Source organism: Diplodia corticola (assembly GCF_001883845.1).
Source record: "Diplodia corticola strain CBS 112549 chromosome Unknown scaffold40, whole genome shotgun sequence".
Lineage (NCBI taxonomy): Eukaryota > Fungi > Ascomycota > Dothideomycetes > Botryosphaeriales > Botryosphaeriaceae > Diplodia > Diplodia corticola.
Window position 1 is genome coordinate 250,243 of NW_017971519.1, and position 19,820 is coordinate 270,062.

At 62.0% G+C, this 19,820-nt stretch overlaps 6 protein-coding genes across 6 annotated transcripts; 1 reads left to right on the forward strand and 5 right to left on the reverse strand.

The window, feature by feature from the left end:
• Positions 1–718: 718 nt before the first annotated feature.
• Positions 719–3,114, reverse strand: BKCO1_4000078 (transcriptional regulatory protein; the record flags this gene model as incomplete). The annotated part of the gene is made up of 4 exons (XM_020275491.1): positions 719–1,271; positions 1,327–1,964; positions 2,020–2,869; positions 2,930–3,114. The coding sequence occupies 4 exons, from the start codon at positions 3,112–3,114 to the stop codon at positions 719–721; spliced, it is 2,226 nt and encodes a 741-aa protein (XP_020128504.1).
• Positions 3,115–4,616: 1,502 nt separating this feature from the next.
• Positions 4,617–5,672, reverse strand: BKCO1_4000079 (uncharacterized protein; the record flags this gene model as incomplete). Its single annotated transcript, XM_020275492.1, has 1 exon — positions 4,617–5,672. The coding sequence occupies one exon, from the start codon at positions 5,670–5,672 to the stop codon at positions 4,617–4,619; it is 1,056 nt and encodes a 351-aa protein (XP_020128469.1).
• A 1,337-nt stretch (positions 5,673–7,009) lies between these two features.
• Positions 7,010–13,505, reverse strand: BKCO1_4000080 (fatty acid synthase beta subunit dehydratase; the record flags this gene model as incomplete). Its single annotated transcript, XM_020275494.1, has 4 exons — positions 7,010–7,423; positions 7,485–7,600; positions 7,653–8,144; positions 8,249–13,505. 4 exons carry the CDS (start codon positions 13,503–13,505, stop codon positions 7,010–7,012), a joined length of 6,279 nt encoding a protein of 2,092 aa, XP_020128454.1.
• Positions 13,506–13,785: 280 nt separating this feature from the next.
• On the forward strand, positions 13,786–15,297 carry BKCO1_4000081 (2-methylcitrate dehydratase; the record flags this gene model as incomplete). The annotated part of the gene is made up of 2 exons (XM_020275495.1): positions 13,786–14,137; positions 14,192–15,297. 2 exons carry the CDS (start codon positions 13,786–13,788, stop codon positions 15,295–15,297), a joined length of 1,458 nt encoding a protein of 485 aa, XP_020128453.1.
• Positions 15,298–16,002: 705 nt separating this feature from the next.
• Positions 16,003–17,224, reverse strand: BKCO1_4000082 (alpha-ketoglutarate-dependent sulfonate dioxygenase; the record flags this gene model as incomplete). The annotated part of the gene is made up of 4 exons (XM_020275496.1): positions 16,003–16,157; positions 16,235–16,418; positions 16,486–17,003; positions 17,056–17,224. The coding sequence occupies 4 exons, from the start codon at positions 17,222–17,224 to the stop codon at positions 16,003–16,005; spliced, it is 1,026 nt and encodes a 341-aa protein (XP_020128452.1).
• An 826-nt stretch (positions 17,225–18,050) lies between these two features.
• Positions 18,051–19,690, reverse strand: BKCO1_4000083 (mfs multidrug transporter; the record flags this gene model as incomplete). The annotated part of the gene is made up of 4 exons (XM_020275497.1): positions 18,051–18,539; positions 18,593–19,144; positions 19,212–19,589; positions 19,643–19,690. The coding sequence occupies 4 exons, from the start codon at positions 19,688–19,690 to the stop codon at positions 18,051–18,053; spliced, it is 1,467 nt and encodes a 488-aa protein (XP_020128451.1).
• Positions 19,691–19,820: the final 130 nt, after the last annotated feature.

A 19,820-nucleotide genomic window follows, 5' to 3' on the forward strand; every position in this document is an offset into this window, starting at 1 on the left:
CGTCAAAAACCAAACGACTTCTTATATCAATCCCGTCATTAAACCCCCGCCGGCGATGAAGCGGAAACTCAGCCACAACCACCACGCCCACATTCTCTGCAGCAACGCCTGACATCCTCAACAGCTCCAGCCCCGCATGCACACACCGTCCACCCCGTCGACAGCACATAATACACAAGCACGACCCTCGCCTGCGCGGACTCAGGCAGCGCATCACTTTCCATCTCGACCCTTGCCTCCTCCCCCAACCCTTCCCCCGCCGCCGCCGCCCAACTACATCATGCGAAACTGAAGATAAGGTGTTGATGGGCCCTGCCTCTAGACATATATATGTCTATCGTTTTTCAAAGGATTGGATCCCGAATATTCCTGTATATTGGTCTTGGATCTAAGTCTATACTTTTACTATTTACATTAGCGAGTTTTCACGGCATGCTTTTCCCTCCGCTTACTTGTTCGGCAAAGACGAGCCACGCCACGCTTGAACAACTTAACCGCGCTCGTGATAGTCGTCTCTTCTATCTTAAGTTGGTAGGAGCACCTTGAATCATGTCGTAAAGTGATGAAATATTATATAAAGGTTCATAGGTTCTATATACCTAACGTGAAAAGGAGCGATATATGTGCTTTTATAGTGGAAACAACCGCACTTGATTGAGAAATTTAGAGAACAGCCAAGAAAGATAAAAATAAAGAGTAATGTCAATGTTCCGGCCGTCTATATGCTCATACTCCAAAGAGAGTCATCGACATCCATACTTAACCTAAAGAGATCGGCGCCCTTGGCCATGTCCACACCTACTGCGACCTGGCCATCTGGGAAGTCCGAGCCCATAGTGAGGCCCTCGGGATTAAAAATGTCATCAAAACCGTGACCCTGATCTGCTGTCTGGGCCTTGCCCATCATGTCATCGGCCCCGAAGAAGGCGCTGTCTGACGCGGCGTTGAGCGCGAGCTCGTTGAAACCGTCCAAGTCGCCGACGGATCCATTCCGCGAAGGGAGGGTAGAACTCTCCACAGATCCTTTTCGCGACGCATGGGACGGACTGCAGGCGGATGACCTGAACATCTCGAGCAAGTCGACGCACCAGGCCATGCGGGCGTAGAGGGATGCGCAGAAGACGCGGGGGAAGTTTGGGTTCACGAGATCCCCGACCGCCTGCACGGCTGCGGAGAGGAGGCTTACGAGCGACAGCCGCTCCGGCGTCGGGTCGTAGAGGATGTGGTGGTAGACTTCGAGGAATGGCAAGGCGGGGTATTGTTGGAAAATTCTGCAGTATGTGTGAGTCCATTGGCATCGTGCACTGTAGCGAGAATGTGACTTACCTCGCCAGAAAAGCAATGCTACCGGATCTGGGTTGCGCTTTGTGGATATTCGCGATGACTCTCAGAGCGGTCTGTGCCGATTCCAGACACTTCTGCCGGCTTGCGACGGAATCGATGCATCGGTGGATCAGGAGCGAGCTCATGGCGAAGCAGAAGCTGAGCTCCGCCCGCAAGAAGATGTAAGACCCGTCGGACTCTGGCTTCTCCAACAAGTCGCCGTGCCGCCGGCACCAACCCTTGAGCGCCGACCGCAGTTCGCATACCTGCTGATCGGCGTCCCGCCGCCTTCGTTTCTTGACCCGAGGAGAATACAGGAGCAGGTAGATCTTTTCCCAGACTACCATGAGGCTGTTCATGGCAAACAGGTAGCGGGATTGCGGGGTGTCTGTTTCGGAGTCTGCCATGGGTATGTCGGTATCGAAGCTGTAGAGGTCACAGGGCTGCCCCTTGAGGAAGCAGCGTTGCTTATCCAGCCGGTAAAGCGTCCAGTACAGCATCCTTCGCTCCTCGCAAGACGCTCCGACGATGGTTTTGTGGGCCTGGGCTCTGTGCAGCCCCGTGGACCGGAGGATTTGAAACGCCCTGGGCAGCATCAGGGAGAAAAAGCAACCTTCAAAGCATTCCCGGCCGACCAGAGCCTGGGCATGCGAGTCAGTTTCTGTGTCTGCGAGCCATAACGGGGATGGGACTCACGAATGTGGCGAGGGCCTGGATATTGACGAATCGGGGGCTGGAGAGACGCTCGAGGCTGTGGAAGGCCCTGCAGGTGTTTCTGAGGAATGACTGGAACAAGTCATGCTCGATGCCCTGGAAATCGCCGAAGGCGTTGTGAGTGAGTCGCGCACTGTGGCACATTGCCAAAAGGATTATATTGTTGAAAGAAAGGCTCCAGGCTTCGCGATCGGGATCTGGGTCCAGGGGGGTCATCGAGTATCTCAGTTCGACGGCCTCTCGTAGGCTGGACTCTTCGAAAATCGGGTTGTAAGTGTTGATCTCTGCCAGGAAGATGTCGAGGGCTGAGAGAAGGAAGTTTTTGGGGGGAAGGGCGATCGGCCTGCCGTTCGTTCCGTTCATGGCAATCATGGTGGAGAAGGGCCGGTGGCATTCTTCCACGGCGGGAAAGACTTCGTACGCGCATTGGAGATCGGGCGGCAAGGAAGGGCGCTCGCTGACAAATCGCAGCAGAGATGTCCCGCCATCTTGGTTGTCGGCCCGCAGCAGCTGTTCCACGCGATCCCTGGCGGATTTGAACTGGGAATGGGCTGAAGTTTCCCCAAAAAACTGCTCGCACCCGCAGCAGGTGTTTCCCTGATGGACGAACTCTGCAGGATCATCGCCGATGCAGTCGGCTTCCTCCATCTGGCACTCCTCGAGGAAGTTCCGCAGCGTCTCTCTGCCCGAGGCCGACGAGGAGCGGGAGCCGCTTCTCGACGAGCGCGAGCTCGAGTCGGGCTGGCTGATGGTCACCAGCTGGTGCGAGAGATTTCCGATGGCATTTTCGATGGATTCCAGGCGTGACGTGACAGAGGAGAAATCGTTGAGGCTGGCGATGGACCATTAGCAGGAGCCCCACGGACGTGCACATTACCCACTAGGTACGCACAGCTGCTTGATGTGGTTGACCCGTTTCAACTGGTTTGTAAAGCCGCAGCACACGCCAGATTTGCTGCAGTTGGAGCACTCGGGTCGTCGTCGATCGCACCGCACTTTCCTGGCCCTGCATTGGTCACAGGCAGCGTTGGGGGAGGGCTCAGCAGGCCGTTCGGCACGCTCTTCGGCGTCGGACATGGCGAAGAAAAGGATTGGGGTCTGGCGAAAAGGCTCCGCTGCGCCGCCGCTTTTGCTGTTTAAGAGCGGAGGCCCGCCAACCTGCCCTCCGTCGAGGTTGGGTGCGTAGCTCCATGGCAACCACGAGTCCAGTGAAGACGGTCGAACCTGAGGAGCCAATCCTATTGGCCAGAGACCTCTTTCGGCACCGCGCTTGCCACTGTGCTCGGCGACAATAATTCCAGGGCGAAGACCTCGGCGGCTCAAAGGGAGAGCAGCAAGCACCTTGAGTCAGGCTCTGCTTCAGTCTTGAGTGCCCGCCCACTTCGCAATGAGTCGACCTGCCTCTCCTCTCCCAAACGGTCAGTCGTGTGCGTGTGTCCAGGCCTCCACGGCCACGAATCCGGGGCACGCTCCGCTGGTCCCACCGGCACGCTGTGGAGTTTACAGTGGCGAAGTGGGCCTGAAGATACGCGTCGTATCGCGGGGCCGGGAGGTGGAGACCACGGACCAGCCATCAGATAAAGGATGGCGAGCATCGATGGGCCAAAACGAGGCAACAGAGTCACCACGAGGAGGAGGTTTCCTTCGAACGCGCTGGCGAGCGATGGCAGATTGGGATCAGCTGTGATGCTGCACGCCTAGGTATCAGTTCAACCGTGGCGATGTGTTATCGTGATCTCCGCGTGTGTGGAGTGGGGTTCCACGGGAGGATCGGCGGGAATAAAGATGCATCATCAACAGTAGTGGCGGACAATAATCAGCCGGCCCACTGTCATTGGAGAGGGAGCAGCTGTGGGGATGCGGAAGAACGTCATTAGGCGAGACGGCGCGGCCGCTTCCGACGCCGTGGCAGCCGACTAGCTTTGGCGTTATTCTCACTTCACGGCACTTGGCCGTGGCAGTCGATTACCTAGGTCACTTCACTGGAGATGAAACCAGAAATGCTGCAGGATGCCATGCCAATCTCGCCGAATGCCATCTCATTGAAACAACATGAAGCAGCCCCCCATGAGGCAAAACCACGGTGGGATGGTGCACCTATGGCGTGCCTCGTACTGAGCCCATGATAAGCTTTACGCGTCGTTGCCCATCTTGTCGAGAACCCGGTCACTGGCTGGGTTTCAAAATACCGCAGCAAACCAAGCAATCATGGCCCGACCCGGGCGCGTAGATGAGGGGTCTCTGGTCTCTGCCATGACAAATCAGTGCCCAGGACTTGCCGATCGCGGTTTCTGCAGCGGTACGGACCGACGAACGGTTGCTACTTCGATAAGCGGCCAGCGGCAGCGCGGTCCTGTGGATCATGCGGCGCTCGGCTGCCGATGCCCGACTCACGACCATCACGAAAATTCCCGCCGATCGACGCGCCAACGGCGAGAAAACGTCTGATTTTCACGCCTCCGCCGATCTGCTCGGCTGGGTCGTGATGACTAGATGCTCAGATCCTTATCGCCCTACATGTGTGAAGAAAACGAGGGATTCCATAGACCAATAGAGAAATAAAAAGAAACCGAACACCATCATCCTCCCAATAACCGTACGTGTTTCAGGACCCGACCCACCTCGTTCGTCGCAAAGCGGTGTAAGAACTGATACTGCCGCCTGCACCGACTGCTCGTCCTCCCCACAGCACCACCACCACCAGCCTGCCCCACCTGCTGCCGCTCCTGCTCCTGTTCCTCCTCCACCTCCCCCTCCCCCTCGCCCTCCCCCTCCCGCTGCCTCATCCACCTCGCCTGCAGCCGATCCAGCAGCGCCGCGATCTTCCTCACATCGATCAGTATGATCTGGCACTTCAGCGCGGCCTGGTCCGCCGCGTCGACGGCGTAGGACCCGAACTGCACCGACGTCGCGGCGCAGCACGGCATGTACAGCGCCTCCTGGTAGGTCGAGATGAGCTTGACGAGGCAGAAGTAGACGGTGAAGTCGACCGCCGGGTGGTGCGCCGCCGCGCACTCGTCGATGACGGTGCGCATCACGTCCAGCAGCGCCCGGTTCAGCCGCAGCACGTGGTCCAGCGTCTTGCCCTCGACCGGGCTCTGCTGCAGGTCGCGCAAAGTGCGGTTGAGCACGTCGAGGCAGCTGGATGAGGATTGGAAGGCTGAGCAGCGGTTGGTGGTGTGCTGTTTGGTGGTGGTGTTGCTGTTGCTGTTGCTGTGGCCTGTCGAGACTGCGCGTGCTGCTCGTGGTGTTGGCGGCTCTCGTGTTGGAGTTGGCGCCAGTGCGTTGGGTGGTGGTGGTGGTGGTTCTTGTGCTGGAGAGGCGCCGGGATGATGGTGGTGCAGCTGCTGCACGGCCATCGGTGGCGGCCCAAAGAAGCCAATATCGACCGGGGAGAATGGCGAGTCGAAGTCGTCGAAGGGCGAGAAGCCGAATGACAGAGGGACTTCAGATGGCATGTGCTGGTCGGGGCTGCTCGGGAGAGCGCCCATGTCCACCCCGGATATACCCGGCATGTGAGCATCGTGGGTTGTGCACGATGCGGGTGTTTGAAACTGTTCGGGCGGAGTTGGGTACGGCTGATCCATCTGCGGCGGCGGCGGCGGTGGTGGCTTTGGAGTCCGTTTCTTCGGCATTGGCAGACTTCGCTGGCAAGAAAAGTTCCGCCCTATGCACCGGACGCAATCCTGGTGGTCTGCCTCGTAGATGCACCTTGTTTTGGCGTGGTGACACCGATCACAGGATGCTCTCGGTCGCCGGGTAAGTTTAGCTTTCTCCCCCTTGACCATGCTGCGTGAAGGTTCCATCAGCTTCGTGACTATGGTGGCCATGGCGGGGTCGGATAGTACCCTTTATCCGGCCTGAGGAATCGTGATGCGGGGGGGGGGCCTCGAGTGGGCGCAACAACAGCAGCGTGCAAGGGGTCTAAAAAGCTGCTAGAATAAAGCCACAGCGCGAACCAGCAGTGAGCCTTTGTCAGGCACCACGGCGTCGGATCACGCTCCCCGAGGCAATCTGTAAGGCAAAAAGCTCGGCCGCCGAGAGCCGAAGCGGCATTGGGCGGATCGAATTTCACCAGACCGAGGAAGATTGTGAACGATGACTCCTCTTTCCTTTCTGTCTTTTCTCATAAACAAAGTATCAGTTCGGTCTTCTCAAACTTCTATTCCAGAGAAAAACTCTTGTCTTTTACAATGACGTCTAAGTAGAGACTCCACTGAAAATTGCGTGTCTGGTCCGGGCCGGTCCGGTCGGTCCGGTCGAATACTTCAAGTACACCGTGGCCAGCATCTTGATCCGCCTCGGCGACGCTGCAGGTGATCTACCAGTGGCGCGAGCGGCGCAGCTGACCCAAATGGAGTCCGCCCAGGCGCTGTCAAATAAGGCAATAAAAGTGGCACTCACGTACGCACGGTGCAAGAGGTTTGATTTGCTCCACGATAGTCAGGTTGAGGTATACAGAGGTTGGATTTGGCAATGAGCCAGAGTGAACTTTGTGACAAGAAGAATATTTGATAGATCTAAAGTAGCGGAAGTTGACTTGGATGGAAGTGTTACTCTTCGCAGCTCCACCAGTGTTGTAACACGTAGTATTCACCCCGAATACAGAGTTAGCTCAGGCTTTGTCCCTTCTCTCTGTGTATACATAGTTCTGTCATTTTTGAAGCCCATTAGAGGGTCAATCCATTCAAGTGCCACGTCATCACACAAAGGCTACAGGAGAAACCGTGATAAATGGACATGGATGCGGAGGTAGACGACCTCGATAGTACAATTTTTCTTTTACACAGCTGACTGATGTCTACACTCGATTTGGTTCTATATTTCATCTCCCCTCGGGCCTCCTGTCAAGAGAACACACGCGTAAACCATTGCCCTTGCACCCTTAGCCTGCACCCACACTACACCCGATTACCTCACTCCTGCATCGGGATCAACCCAGCCGTACACGCCCAAACGATCCCCACGCCCGTCACGCCGACGCAAGCACCTGTCCCAGCACCGGACTCTGCGTGGTGTCACACGCATCCCGGATGTATTCATCCGCAAGAGAAAAGGGCTTGGCGGTGACGTTCGGAATGTAGCGACCGCGCAGCTTCTCGAGGCGGGCGTCGTCGACGGGCCCGATGGTCCGGTGCAGGAACCTGCGGTAGGGGTGCACGCCGGTGCGCAGCAGCGACGAGTGGAAGGGGATGTCGATTCCCTGGAGCGGAATGGTCGCCTTGCCGCGCCGAAGCGGTGATGGCGGCGACTCGGCGAGGTACTGCTTGATCAGGCAGCGCAGGCTGGAGGCATGGCCGGATCGGAGCTCGCCGAGGACGGATTGAGAGTCTGCTGATTGCGCGAGATGGTCCAGGAGGCGGCCGAGGCAGTGCAGGGTTGACAGCTGTTTGCGGTTGGAATCAGTTGCGGAACTGGCGGCTCGACAGATGAATGCAGCAACTTACCGTGCCCGCGCAGACGTACTGCTCTCCTCTGACGTTCAAGTTCACCACCTCAAGCAAGACGCTGGCCTCTGACGCAATGAGGTCAACGACGGCTCTCAGCGCCGTTTCGTCGAAGCCTGCTCGTGCCCCTTGTCAGTATGTAAAACAACATGGCTGTTGGTAGCTTACCTGGCGCAACTCTGGCCGGGCTCACGGCCACCATGCCGTAATCACTTGTCCCGTCCTCGTTCCTCTCCAGTGCCAGCTGCATGGTCAAGCCGCGGTAGAACATGGTCTCGACTGCCTGCTCGACGGACAGCAGCCCGGCCACCGCCACCAGCGCGCCGTACTCACCCAGCGAGTGGCCGGCGAAGATGGCGCCCTCGTCCTGCACGAGGCCCTTGGCGCGCATGTCCTCGAAGGCGGCGCACTCGAGCAGCACAATGGCGGGCTGGGCGAATTGCGTCGAGAACAGCAGGCCGCGGGGGTCGGAGAAGGTGTACGACTGGGACTGGTCCGTGAGGCCGGGGAGGATGGGCGTTTCGGCCGTCGAGCCATCCGACAGCGTCTTCTCCACCGTCAGCGCGCGGTAGTTGTCGCGGATGCGCCGGCCGCGCGGCCCGCGGAAGTGCACGGTGAGGGTTTTTGGGTTCGTCTTGACGATATCCAGCATCGACCAACCTGCAAGGGCAACCAAGATGACGTCAGCACTCTCACTCCCGTCGACTCCAACATCCCATCCTCGCAGCCAGCATCAAAAACCGAAACTAACAAATCTCACTCACCATACTTGTCCCCAAGCCACTTCTCCGCGCGATCCCACACCCCCCTCGCCACCGCGCTGGACGCATACAACTCCATGCCCATGCCCACGCGCTGGCTCCCCTGCCCCGTAAAAACATACGCCGTCCGCGCCTGCTCCACCTCCGCCTCCGCCTCCATCACCAGCTCTCCCTCTCCCCCTTCTTCCCCCTCCCGCCTCACCCACACCCTCAACACCATGCGCCCTCCTCCCCCTCTTCCTCCCCCTCCGCGCCCTTGGTCCCCCGCCCCCGCAGTCATGCCCACATGCTCAAACCCCACCACCAACCCCTCCCCGGGCCTCACCACCCCCACGAACCGCGCCTCCCACGCCCGGAACCGCGCCCGACCACCGCCATCCGCAGTACCGCCACCGCCAAGCGCCGCGCGCTCCACCACCGCCCGCGCCATCGCACTCGTCAACATCCCATGCACCACCACGCCTGCACCACCACCGCCTGCACCGCCTGAACCGCCGCCAGGGGCAGGAGGCAGCCCGGCCAGCGCGGCGACGGCGGGCGCGACGTGGATGGGGTTGGCGTCGCGCGAGAGGGCGGCGTAGGCGGCGTCGGTGGCGGGGCCGGCGGGGATGCGGATGGTGTGTTTGTTGTTGTTGTTGTTGGTGTGCCAGCCGGGCTTGGCGAGGGGGATGATGGGGCGAGGGGTGGCGGAGGGGGTGGTGGCGCGGCGGGTGAGGAAGTCGAGGATGGGGTTGGTGTGGCATGTGGGGGTGGTGAAGGAGATGGTTGCGATGGGGGTGGGGGAGGAAGAGGAAGGGGAGGAGGCGAGGACGGTGCCGGTGGTGTGGAGGTTGGTGATGGTGGGGGTGGTGATGCCGTTGTGGTTGTTGTTGCGGGAGAGCGAGGAGGCCAGGTTGGTGAAGAGGAGGGTGCGGCCGACGAGCGGGGTGCTGGTGGCGGCGTCGTCGAGGGCGAACCAGGGGCGGTTGAGGAGCAGGGCCTCTTCCAGCTCGGAGGCGACGTGCAGCGTGAAGTCGGGGTGCTGGATGTGCTCGAAGGTGGCGGCTGGGTTGGACGAGGAGCCGCGGAAGAGGAACTCGGACGTCACGGCCACGACGGGCTCGTCGCCGGCGACGCGGTGGATGACGGCGCGCACGGCGACCGTCTTGCCGGCCTCCTCGATGGTGACGGCTTGGATGCGCGACACGGCTCGGACCTTGTCGCCCACCCTCAGCGGCTTGGCGCCGGGCAGGTACTCGAACCTGTTGGAGCGGTGCACCAGCCGGAGGATGTCGGCCTCCATTTCCGGGAGCAGCAGCGGCTCGACGAGGGGCTCCCAGGCGAGTGCGATGCAGAGGTCGAGAGGGACGTGGTCGGATGCAGCGTCGCCGAGTCCCAGATCCGGAAGGACCATGTTGAGGGTGCAGGCCAGGTCCCGAACCAGCTGTTCGGTGATGGTGGTTTCCGGGCCTTGGAATTCCGACTTCAGTCTGCCAGCCTCGGGGAGAGCGGCTTGGGGGGTCCACAGACTGCGGTACATCTCACGCACGTGCTGGAGACGAGACGAATGCTGCTCGGAGAGCCTGCAGTCCTTGCGGTTTGGGTCGTACGAAAGTTCAAGGCGCAGCATTGCCGCCGGTGAGCCCGGCACGGAGAACGAGGCCGTAATCGTCTCCCCAGATGCCGAGATGGTGCAGACGTCCTCCGAAGACGGTCCGATCGTGGTGATGCGGATCGCGGACTGGCTCCGGTCGCACTCGACGCGCTCTCCGGGCCGCAGCTGCAAGACTTGACGGAAAGTATTGGGGACGCGGGTTTTGCCTTGCAGGATGAATCTATCCGCGACCAAGGCCTGGACCCAGCCACCAGTGTGCTGCTCCATGAAGGCACTCCAGTCATCGGGGCTCGGCGGGGCCTGGCCAGGAGCCAACTTGAACGCAATCGAATGACCAAGGTCCGTGATGTCGACGCCCGCCAGCTTCGCCGCGGTGGGCATGATCACTTCAGCCGTGTTGCTCTCGACCGCGGACGGCATCTTGGCCACATCGCCGCCATACAGATCCCGCTCCAGCCTCTCGACCAAGCCGGCGGTGATCTCGTCCAGCACCTCCTTGACCGACTGGTCGGCGGTGCGCGAGTGGCGCACGCTGACGGGGCTCTGCAGGATGCAGACGCGGCCGGCGTCGCGGCCGACGACGGCGTCGACGTCCTCGCTCTGCCACAGCGAGTCCCTCTTGAAGAAGAACTCAAAGTCCTCGTCCAGCGCTGGGATGAAGTTGACCGGCTTCATGTCGCGCGCCTTGCACCGCCGCACGAACCACCGCGCGTCCTCGGGGCTCACCAGCGCCTCGCCCGCCTGCGGACAGAGGCGCACAAACTCATCCACGAAGCCCGTCGGCTCCAGCTCGAGCTGCGGGACCATGGCCTGCCCCGGGGCAAGGCGCTCCAGCGTGCGGCAGGCGACGTCGCGCACGAGGGCCGCGTAGGAGCGGTCGATCCAGCGCCCCTGGTCCGCCACGAACGTCAGCGCCATCAGCCTGGCCAGGACACCGGCGTATGTCATATCCGCGACATCCACAGCCCGACCTTGGCCGTCCACGCCGAACCACGGCTTCTGGAAGTCGGCGTTGAGCCGCTCGATCAGCCGCGTCCGCATGCCAGCCAGCGCCGCGGGCCGTTCGCCGCGCGGCAGGCTGAAGACGGTGCGGTCCAGCTCCGCCCAGAGCAGCACGCCGCGCGTCGCCAGCTTGTGGATGGGCTGGCCCATTTCCGACTTGACGGTGACGACGCCGCCGGCGGGCCCCTCGTAGCTGCGGTCCCAGTCGGCCTCGTGCTCGACGCCCGGCGCCGCGATGATGAGCGCCTTGCTCTGCGCCGCCGTGTGCGCCTCCCGCGCCACCATCAGCCGGCTGCCCAGCAGGATGCCGTCGAACGGCATGGGCGGCATGCCGAATCGCCGCGCCCACTCGCCGGTGAGGTACGGGTAGGCGCCGGCCGCGTCGCCGAAGCCGCTGCCGGCGACCAGCACGACGTTGGCGTGCTTGCGGATCTGTGCGTACGTGGCGAGGATGGGCTCGTGAAAGTCCTCGAACGAGTGATGGCCGCCGCCGCGTCCGCCGGTCCACTGGAGGATGATGGGGAAACGCGGGTGGGCGGCGGCGATGTCGAGCGTCTGCTTGATGGCGTCGACCGAGCCTGGCTTCAGCGCGAGGTGGCGCAGGCCGAGCGTGGTGATGTACTCGGACGCGATCTCAGGCGACGGCACGCCCGCGCCAATGGCCAGCCCGTCGATGGCGACTCTCCTACGCTGCAGACGACCCAGCAGGCTGATTTGCCAACGCATGGCCTCGGGGCTGGCGTAGATCAGGTTCACTGTGATGCCGCGCCCGGGCTGGGCCTGCGCCGCCTTCTCGATGGCGGCCTCCATGCTGGTGGGCTCGAAATAGCCGCCGCCGGCCAGCTCGCCGTGGTAGCCGGCCTTCATGATGGCGGCCACGACGTCCCAGTGCACCGTCGTGGGCGTCATGCCGGCGGCGACGACGGGCGGCACCCCCAGCACGCGTGACAGCTTCGTGTCCAGCACCGCCGCCCCGGACGCCGTCCGCACCAGCCGCGGGCCGTACCGCTGCTGCCAGGACCCGTGGCCAGCCAGCTTGGCGTCCGGCAGACGCGGCGCGAAGAGGTCGCTGCGGGCGGAGCGCTGCTGGGCCTGCGGGGCGCCCGGGTCCGCGGCGTTGATGACGACGATGCCGGTGCCCTGCAGGGCGCTGGCCACGAGGCCGCCGAAGCCGCGTGAGAGCACGACGGCGTGGGTAATGGCGCCATTGTGCGTAGTGGCGGCAGCCAGAGTAGCGGGCCAGTCGACCCTGTCGTTGGCTACGGCGTCGGCCAGGGCGTCCGTCACGGAGCCCATCTCCCGCATGTCGCGGCCTGCCAGCGTGTGGTACGTCGGGATGGCCATGGCGCCCTCGCGGTTGAGCTGCGTGCCGGCCGTGTGCTCCTTCAGCCTCGCGCCCACGGCGGCCAGGTACGGCGTGTGGAAGGGCGCGCTGATGGGCAGGAACGCACTCTTGATGGCCTTTTTCCGCTGCCGGTGCGGGATGCGCGACTGGTCCTCGTCGTCGGCGGCCTTGATGCCGCGCAGGTGCAGGCAGAGCCCTCGCAGCGACCGTGGCGGTCCTCCGATAACGCAGTTGTCCGCCGTGTTCTGCAGCGCCACGTGCAGCTGTGATTCGGACGGCAGATGGGCGTTGCACGCGGCGAGGAGCTCGCTGACTTGGGGCTCGCGCAGGCCGCGCAGGCTGAGCATGTGTGACGGCCTGCCCTCGCCGTTCTCGATGCAGTCGGCGATTTCCTCGCTGGACAGCCGGGACTGAGGGGCGGCTGTGTGGGCCTCGAAGCCGGACCAGAAGAGCGTGATGATGACGGCGGAGGCGACGGCGTAGAAGGACTCCCAGCTGTCGCATTCGGCGAGGCCGGCCGCGACGATCAGCCCCTGCGAGTGGCCAGTGATGCCGTGCAGGTGTTGCCGGAACTGGCCAGGCGTCATGTTGAGGGCTGCACAGGCGATGGCGTAGTGCGCGAGGCTCACGAGCCCGATGACGGGAAGGCTGACGCAGGCGCTGGCGACAAAAGACTCGTCGGGAACGTCGGCGGGGTGGCGCAGCCAGCGCAGCAGGTCGATCTGCCGCCCGGCGTAGAGCTTCCTCGTCCATGGGTGCCGGCAAAGCCCTGAGAGGAGCGGTGCAGCTACGCCCATGAGCCGGGAGAGCAGAGGCGCGTACGTGGAATGCAATGCCTGCAGCTCCTGGACGCATCCCGCGTTGCCCATTCCCTGCCCGCCGAATACTAGCAGCAGCCGGGCACGCCCTTCGGCTGCCGCGGTCAATAGCGCACTGGGCACTGTTGCTGGCTCCATGCCGCAGTGCGCCAGAGCTGCGTAGTACGTCTTGATGAGCGGCTCTCCGGCTCGTGGCCCACCAGGCTGGCCGTCTGCCAGGCTGTGGATGTCTGTAGTCCCGAGGAAGTCTTTCTCAAAAGCGGCGACCAGCGCGGCCGTGGTCTGAGCACTTGCGCCCTCGTTCAGGAGGTGTTGGATGAATCGTAGGGCGAGCTCTGCGGGTGTCTGGGGGGCTTGATCGCTCGCAGCCACGGCACTGAGGAAGCCATCTTTGGAAGGTGCGAGTTCTGAGAAAAGCTCGACAGGTATGCTGAAGGTGTGCTGGACACCGTGGTGGGCAACACATAGTGTTGTTGAGTTGGCGGATGTGGATGCCGCCATTCTGGATCTTCAGCGGTACCGACTCGCTCCGTTTGCCTCGATACGCCGCAAGCGTTGTATATGTTGTGTGTTCACTGCTGTTCACTGCTGTAGTACCTACACCTGTGGCCCGCGCTCGGCGGCCGAACCCCGACGCTCTCCACGTCGGCGCCGCACGACACGGCGCTCGGCATCACGGGCCGCCACACCACTTCCGAGTCCACATTACATATACTCTTGTCGAAGCGGATTGCAGTGAGGAGCATGAACCCCATCCAGCCGCCTGCACCATCCGTCCATCATGGCCCCCACCGGAGACGACAACAACGTGCTCAAGTACGACCAAGTCATCACTGACATCGTCGACTACGTCTACGACTTCGAGCCCACCAACCCTGCCGCCTGGGAGCGTGCCAAGGCCACTTTCATCGATGCCTTTGGCTGCATCGCCGAGAATCTTGCCACCAGCGCCGAAGTCCGCCGCCTGATCGGCCCCACGGCTGGCAGCCCAGACAAGTTGCCCGGAGGCGTCAAGCTGCCCGGAACCCCCTACCAGCTGGACTTGTTGAGCGGAGCTTTCAACATTGCCACGTCCATCCGCTATCTTGACCACAACGACTACTTCGTCGGTGCCGAATGGGGTCATCCTTCCGGTAAGGCCAACAGTGGAGCATGATCGACTTGGACCACACTAACCCACCCTCCAGACAACCTCGGCGCCATCCTCGCCACGGCTTCCGTCTTCTCGCGCCTCGAAAACCGGCCCATCACGCTGCGCACCATCCTGGTCGCCCTCACCAAAGCCTACGAGATCCAGGGCGTGTTCCAGCTGCGCAACTCGTTCAACAAAGTCGGCCTCGACCACGTCATCCTCGTCAAGCTCGGCTCCACGGCCGTGTCGGCCTGGCTGATGGGCCTGTCCAAGGACCAGGCCGCCGCCGCCGTCTCGCACGCCTTCGTCGACGGCCACTCGCTGCGCACCTACCGCCACGCCCCCAACACGGGGCCCCGCAAGGGCTGGGCCGCCGGCGAGGCCGCCCAGCGCGCGGTGCAGCTGGCCCTGCTCGCCCGCGCCGGCCAGCCGGGCATCAAGTCGGCCCTGACCGCCCCGCGCTGGGGCTTCTACGACGTGCTCTTCGAGGGCAAGCAGTTCCAGTTCCCGCGCGCCTTCGGCTCCTGGGTCGTCGAGAACGTGCTGTTCAAGATCTACACGGCCGAGGGCCACGCCATCACCGCCGTCGAGGCCGCCGTCGCCGCAGCCCAGCAACTCGCCGCGCGTGGCCTCAACCCCGCCGCCGACATCGGCAGCGTGCGCGTCCGCACCCAGGACGCCGGCATGGTCATCATCAACAAGCAAGGGCCGCTGCACAACGCCGCCGACCGCGACCACGACATGAAGTACATGGTGGCCGTGTGCCTGCTCAAGGGGTCCGCGGTCGAGACGCCCGACTACCAGGACGACTCGCCGTGGGCGACGGACCCGCGCGTCGAGCGCCTGCGCGAGAAGATGACGCTCGTCGAGGACGAGCGCTTCACCAGGGACTACCACGACCTCGACATCAAGAGCGTCGCCAACGCCGTGCAGGTCACCACCACGACGGGCGAGGTCTTGGATGACTTCGTCGTCGAGTTGCCGCTCGGCCACCCGCGCCGCCCCGAGACCATCCCCGCCGCCTACGCAAAGGCAAGGAAGAACTTGCTGCTCAAGTACGAGCCCGCCAAGGTCGATCGCATCTTGGACTTGGTCGACCGCACGGATGACTTTTACAAGACTACTGTGAATGAGTGGCTGGATCTGTTTGCTGAGTCGTGATGCCGTGCTTTTTTTGTTCTGGTTGAGTGAGTCGAAGGAAGTTTTATAGATGTAGTCTACGACTAAAATGCAATAACCTCTACGTGATTACTTTCTTGAATTTTTACGTCTTTCTGGATGAAGTAGCTGGTACAACGGCGGCCTTGACCATCAGAGGCGACGGCTGTAGTCAGAGGTCCTCGCTATACAAAGACCCGACGTGAATCATTCGTAGGGTTTGCGGCCTGTATAATTATTTCATACGAGGGCCCTACGTAGATCATTCGTAGGGATTACGGCCTGACTGTTGATCCCATACGAGGACCCTACGTGGCTCATTCGTGGGGCCCGCGGCCAGCATGCTTGTCCCATACGAGGACCCTACGTGGATCGTTCGTAGGGCTTGCGGTCCCCATAAGTATCTCATACGAGTGTCCTACGTGGATCATTCGTGGGGCTTACGGCTCGGCATATAATCTATTTTCTCTCTGGCCTCGCTAGCAGCGACGAATTCCTTAGGAATTTTACCTTGATACATTTAACTATACCTCTAAATGATAATTGCACTATTTTTATCAAGAAGAAGATTAGCAAACATTTAAAAGTATTTGATTCATGAAGAGAAATTATGACGGTACACGTAAAAGAAGTCAAGTGTAGTATTGTAGTAATTTATATAGAGTCAGCGCCCATATCCACCGCATCACCTTCCGGCGTCACTCAGGCCTAGGCGGAAGCGGCCAGTGACTGCTTCCTCGACACGCTAGCCGGGTCGAAATAGGGCTTCTCGCCGACGGAGGTGGCGCGCCAGCCGATTCGCGGGCCAAGCCCGGCGTGGTCCTGCGTGGCGGCGTGCAGAACCGCGCGGTTGTCCCAGATGACTGCATCGCACGTGCAATATCAGCCAGCGAAGTTCCAATTTCATCGGGGAGAAGACGAAAGTGGTGGTGGTGCTTACCGATATCGCCCGGACCCTGCCATTGGATGCGGGCCTGGAGGTCGTGGTTCTCGGTGATCAGGCGCTGGATCTTGTCCTGCAGCTGCTTGCTCTCCAGCTCGGTCACGCCCTCGATGCGCTTCGCGAACAGCACGCCAGCGTACAGACCCTTCCAGCCGGTGACGGGGTTGGTGCGGACGAGGGGCTGTGGAACTCCATGTCAGCCTCACCGTACGTCTTTCTTCATCGGGCGTCATCGTTGCATCACTCACGTGAACGACGTTGAAGTCGAAGGCGGTATTCTCGGGGGCACCGCGCGGGTGCGGATACGGCTTGTCGGAGGCGGCGACGGCCTTGGCCAGGGTGTTGCAGTCGTAGCGGAGGGAGAGGGTTTCGAACATCTTCTGGAAGGGCGGCGACAGGCGGTCGTACAGTTCGTAGGACGAGGCGAAGAGGGTGTCGCCGCCGGTGGGCGGGATGGTCGTCATGCGCAGCGACGTGTAGTCGGGCGGGCGCACCTCGAAGCAGCCGTCCGTGTGCCACTCGTCGGCGGCCGACTGGCGCGGCATGCCCTCCTCGAACGTCCAGTGCGTCGACTGCTGCACCTTGGAGTCCAGCTTGGCGATGTCCGGGTCGTCGCCCCGCGCCAGGCACATGGGGTGCTTCCAGAGCCCGCTGGTCGCCGCGTCGGGCTTGCCCGAGAGCTTGCCCAGCCGCTCGGCCAGCTGCTTCTGGAGCACCTCGTCGATGTCCGTCTGGCCCCGGAAGGCGACGACGCCGCGCTGGCTGACTGTCGGGAGCTGTTAGTCGGTGTGAATGGTGCTGGATGTGGGACGGATCACTTGTGATGGCGAGATCGCGCAGCTTGGCATCTGAGTCTGGGCCGGTGATCCACTCCTTCAGGTTGACGTCGACGAACTCGGTGCCAAGGCAGGGGGTAATGTGCTTGACCTTGACATCTCTGAGCGCCCCAGAGAGCTTCTGTGGCTGAGCGACGAGTGTGGAGTGCATTTTTTGAAAAGTGATGGCACTTTGACTGGACTGATGATCAAGCCTCTGTCTGGTTGCTTCAGGACATTGATGCTTCGGTTGCAAGATCTTATCTATGATCAATGTCGGGGCCATGTCTGCCGCACGCCGTTCGGCACCCGACTCTGATGCCAAACAGAGAATTCACCCTCATGTCCGTCAGGTGAGCGGCGGGACGAAGGGTCGGCTCTCGGCCGCCGACCACCGCCACGGCTTTTTGCTGCATCCCGACACCGGGCGAAGGTGGTGAGGGGAAGCTGTTGCGGAGGGGCTGGGTTGATGTAGAGTTTGAGCGTGCTAGAGGGTATGGGGCTGCGTGAATCCACGCGCAACACGAGCAGAGAGGAGTTACGAACTGACGGCGCATTGATAGCAGAGAGCCATTCGACGCTTGCGTACGGCTTCAATTTCACCATACTGTAAAAAAGTAACACCACCGATCAGATTCAAGCCACTAGCTACTGTCACATAGTAAACTTGGAAAAGTTCTGTGCAAGTGATGGTGGATTGATACAAAGTATGCGCGCCATACATACCCGGCGATTTGCATCATCGAGGGTAGCACATCGCTTCATGCCTCTATACCTATTGACCAACGAAAAAAGCCCGCCTCAAACAACAAGGCCGCCAGTCTCATCCACCCAGCAGTCCTACCACAGCAACCGCATCTCGAATCCCGCCCACCCAACCGCCGCAACAACAACAACCCAAAGCACCTCCCTCCCCCGCACCCACCCACACACGCCCTCTCGCCACGCCCACCCCTCCCTCTCACAGTCACAGCCACAGCCCCAGTCACAGCCACAGCCTACAACCCCCCCTCCCCAGCCGCAAACCTGCTCCTCGCCCTCAACCCCTCCCCCCAAACCAACAGCACCGTCGGCGCCACCACCCCAAACGCCGCCGCCACGCCCGCCACCAGCGTCCCCGCCCAGCCATACCCCCACGCCGCGTACAAGCGGCCCCCCACAGCGGGCATGGCGAACCCCGCGAGCGAGCGCAGCAGCGTCAGCGCGCCCATGGCCGACGCCGCGTACACCGGGTAGCAGTCGATGACGTACGCCTGCACGCACTGGTAGCCGACGATGATGCCGGCGCTGAAGACGAGCGCGCCCGCGTCGGGGAGAAGGAAGTGCAGGTGGAGTTGCGCGGACCAGGAGTACAGGAGTTGGCCGGTGGGCAGGAGGAGTGCGACCGCGTACATTAGGTAGGCGCGGTGTTCGGGGCGGCCGGCGTCGGTGCTGGCGCTGCTGCCGCTGTGGCGGCGCGAGGAGCGGCGCGTGCAGAGGGCGTAGATCTGGGGGCGTTAGTCATGGGGGATGGAGAGGTGGGAGAGAGGACGAGGCGCACCTTGTCGTTGACGCGGCCGCCGACCTGCGAGCCCAGGATCAGGCCGGCGGCGATGGCGAGGTAGTTGAGCGAGGCCGTGCGGGGCGGCATGCCGTAGCGCTGCTCCCACACGGCCTCGAAGGTGGCGATGGTCAGCTGGTTGAGGCCGAAGAGGAAGCCCATGAGCAGCGCCACCGTCTGCACGATGGGCTGCGTGCCGAGCATGATGAACGGCCGCTTCAGGTCGCCCCGGATCGACGCCAGCGTCTTGCCTTTGTCGTCGTCGTCGTCGTCGTCGTATTTGCATCCCGGCTCTCGCTGCTGCTGCCGCCGCTTCCAGCGCAGGAGGACGGGCCCGAACGTCTCGCGCAGGAAGAAGTGGCCGAGGACCAGCATGGCGGCCGCGAAGGCGGATGCGCTGAAGAAGATGTACCGCCAGGAGAGGGCTTCGACGATGTAGCCGGCGGCGATGGGGCCGATGGCGGGCCCGGCGAGTGGGCCGAGGGCGTAGATGGAGAGGGAGAGGCCGCGCTGTTCTTTGTGCCAGAGGTCGCTGAGGACGCCGGCGCCGATCTGGAAGTCGGCAGGTCAGTTGGAAGCGGGAGGGGGGGGGAAGTGCTGAAGCGATTGATGCACGTACAGACATGGGTCCGCTGCCGAACAGGCCGGACAGGAAGCGCAGGAGCAGGAAGTGGGACTTGGTCGACGCCAGCCCGCACAGCGTGTTGGTCAGCAAGAAGAGGGCGTGCCCGCAGTTGAGCAGCAGCCGGCGGCCGTACACCTCGGACAGCGGCGCCACCAGGATGGGCCCGATGCCCCAGCCCAGCACGAAGATGGACATGACCAGGTGCACGTCGTCGTCGCGGATGCTGAGGTCGCGCGCGATCTGCGGGAAGGCCGGCACCACCATGGCCGCCGTGCTGGGGATGATGAGCCCGTACGACGACACGATGATGGCGACGGTCCACTTGGCGCCTGTGGACCAGGCTTTCGGGTCCTCGTCGCGTGAGAGGGTGATCTAAGCGGTGGTGAGTGAGATGAGACGGTTTCTCGCGCCTGGAGCTTGCTCACGGCATTGTTGTGGCCCTGGAGGAGCCTTGTCCGTTCGTTTACCGTCATGATGATGACAGTGGTATTTTTCGTTGATTGGAAGGGAAAGACGGTTCGAAGAGGATTGGACACTCCACTGATCTGAGGTATGGTACAAGTGAGGACTTTTGGACTGCGATTCGGCGGCTCTCGGCCCCCG